General features: G+C 39.7%; 1 protein-coding gene across 1 annotated transcript; it reads left to right on the forward strand.

Moving 5' to 3' along the window:
• LOC109838787 lies at positions 91–663 on the forward strand. Its single transcript, XM_020407214.1, has one exon. The coding sequence runs from the start codon at positions 91–93 to the stop codon at positions 661–663; it is 573 nt and encodes a 190-aa protein (XP_020262803.1).

Raw genomic sequence — 1191 nt, forward strand, 5'->3', positions numbered from 1 at the left:
CATTCCTGCCAGATACATGCTAACTACATGCATCAACCACCCGAGCATCTTCACCCGTCAGTCACTTCATGGCCTTTTAAAACATAGGGTATGGACATTGTTAGCTCAATAACCCCACCCTCTTCCAAGGGGCATCGCTTTATTTTAGCGATAACTGATTACTTCTCTAAATGGGCAGAAACAATCCCGTTGAGAGAAGTTAAAATGAGTGATGTTGTTAAGTTTTTAAAACATCACATCATATACAGATACGGCATTCCGAGACATATCGTCCATGACAACGCGCCCCAGTTCGTTAGCCAAGCCTTCACCCGATTTTATGATAAATTCAAGATCAAAAATTTGGCTTCAACAGCTTATAACCCTGCTGCTAATGGGCAAGCAGAAGCATTCAACAAGACCATCATTAGAATTCTCACTAAGGTGGTTTCGACAAATAAAAGAGACAGGAATGAGAAGTTAGGTCAAAGTTTGTGGGCTTATCGCACAACGGTTCGCACGCCAACAGGAGTGATACCATATTCCTTAGTATATGGATGTGAAACCGTATTACCATCGAAAATTCAAATTCCATCTCTGCGAATAGCACTTGCAACTGCCATGACAAAGGAAGAAAGTCATCACCGACGTCTTGAAGAACTGGAAGCGCTAGATGAAAAGTGACTACTGGCTCAATAACACATCGAGCTTTATCAAGCTCGGATTTCCAGAGCATTCGATAAAAAGGTTAGATACCGCACATTCAAAGAAGGTGACTTGGTTCTTGTCGTTCGACGCCCAATGATTTTGAATTCCAAAAAAAAGGGAAGTTCAAGCCAAAATGAGAGGGACCATTTGTGATAAAAACTGTTTACTCAAATAGAGCTTATCGTCTTGTCACTCAAGATGGTGACAAACTCATGATGCTTATCAATGGTAAATTTCTGAAGAAATATTACCCATAGACCTCATGGTCAAATATGCCTCACCGTAGGAGGAGAAGTAAAGAAAGGTAATGGTTTCCTCACTTCATCTCCTCCAAATTTTCCTCACTAATCCTCTTCAATAGGATAGTGGGACTATAAAATCATCATGTTAATGATCACCTCTAATTGTTGATGTTTTTACTCAAAACAATATATTTCTAATAGTAACTTACTATGTGATGTGTTACTGCATGATTTTCCTAACGTCGTCATTTCCCCAAATGAC

Source organism: Asparagus officinalis, chromosome 4 (genome assembly GCF_001876935.1).
Source record: "Asparagus officinalis chromosome 4, Aspof.V1, whole genome shotgun sequence".
Classification (NCBI taxonomy): domain Eukaryota; kingdom Viridiplantae; phylum Streptophyta; class Magnoliopsida; order Asparagales; family Asparagaceae; genus Asparagus; species Asparagus officinalis.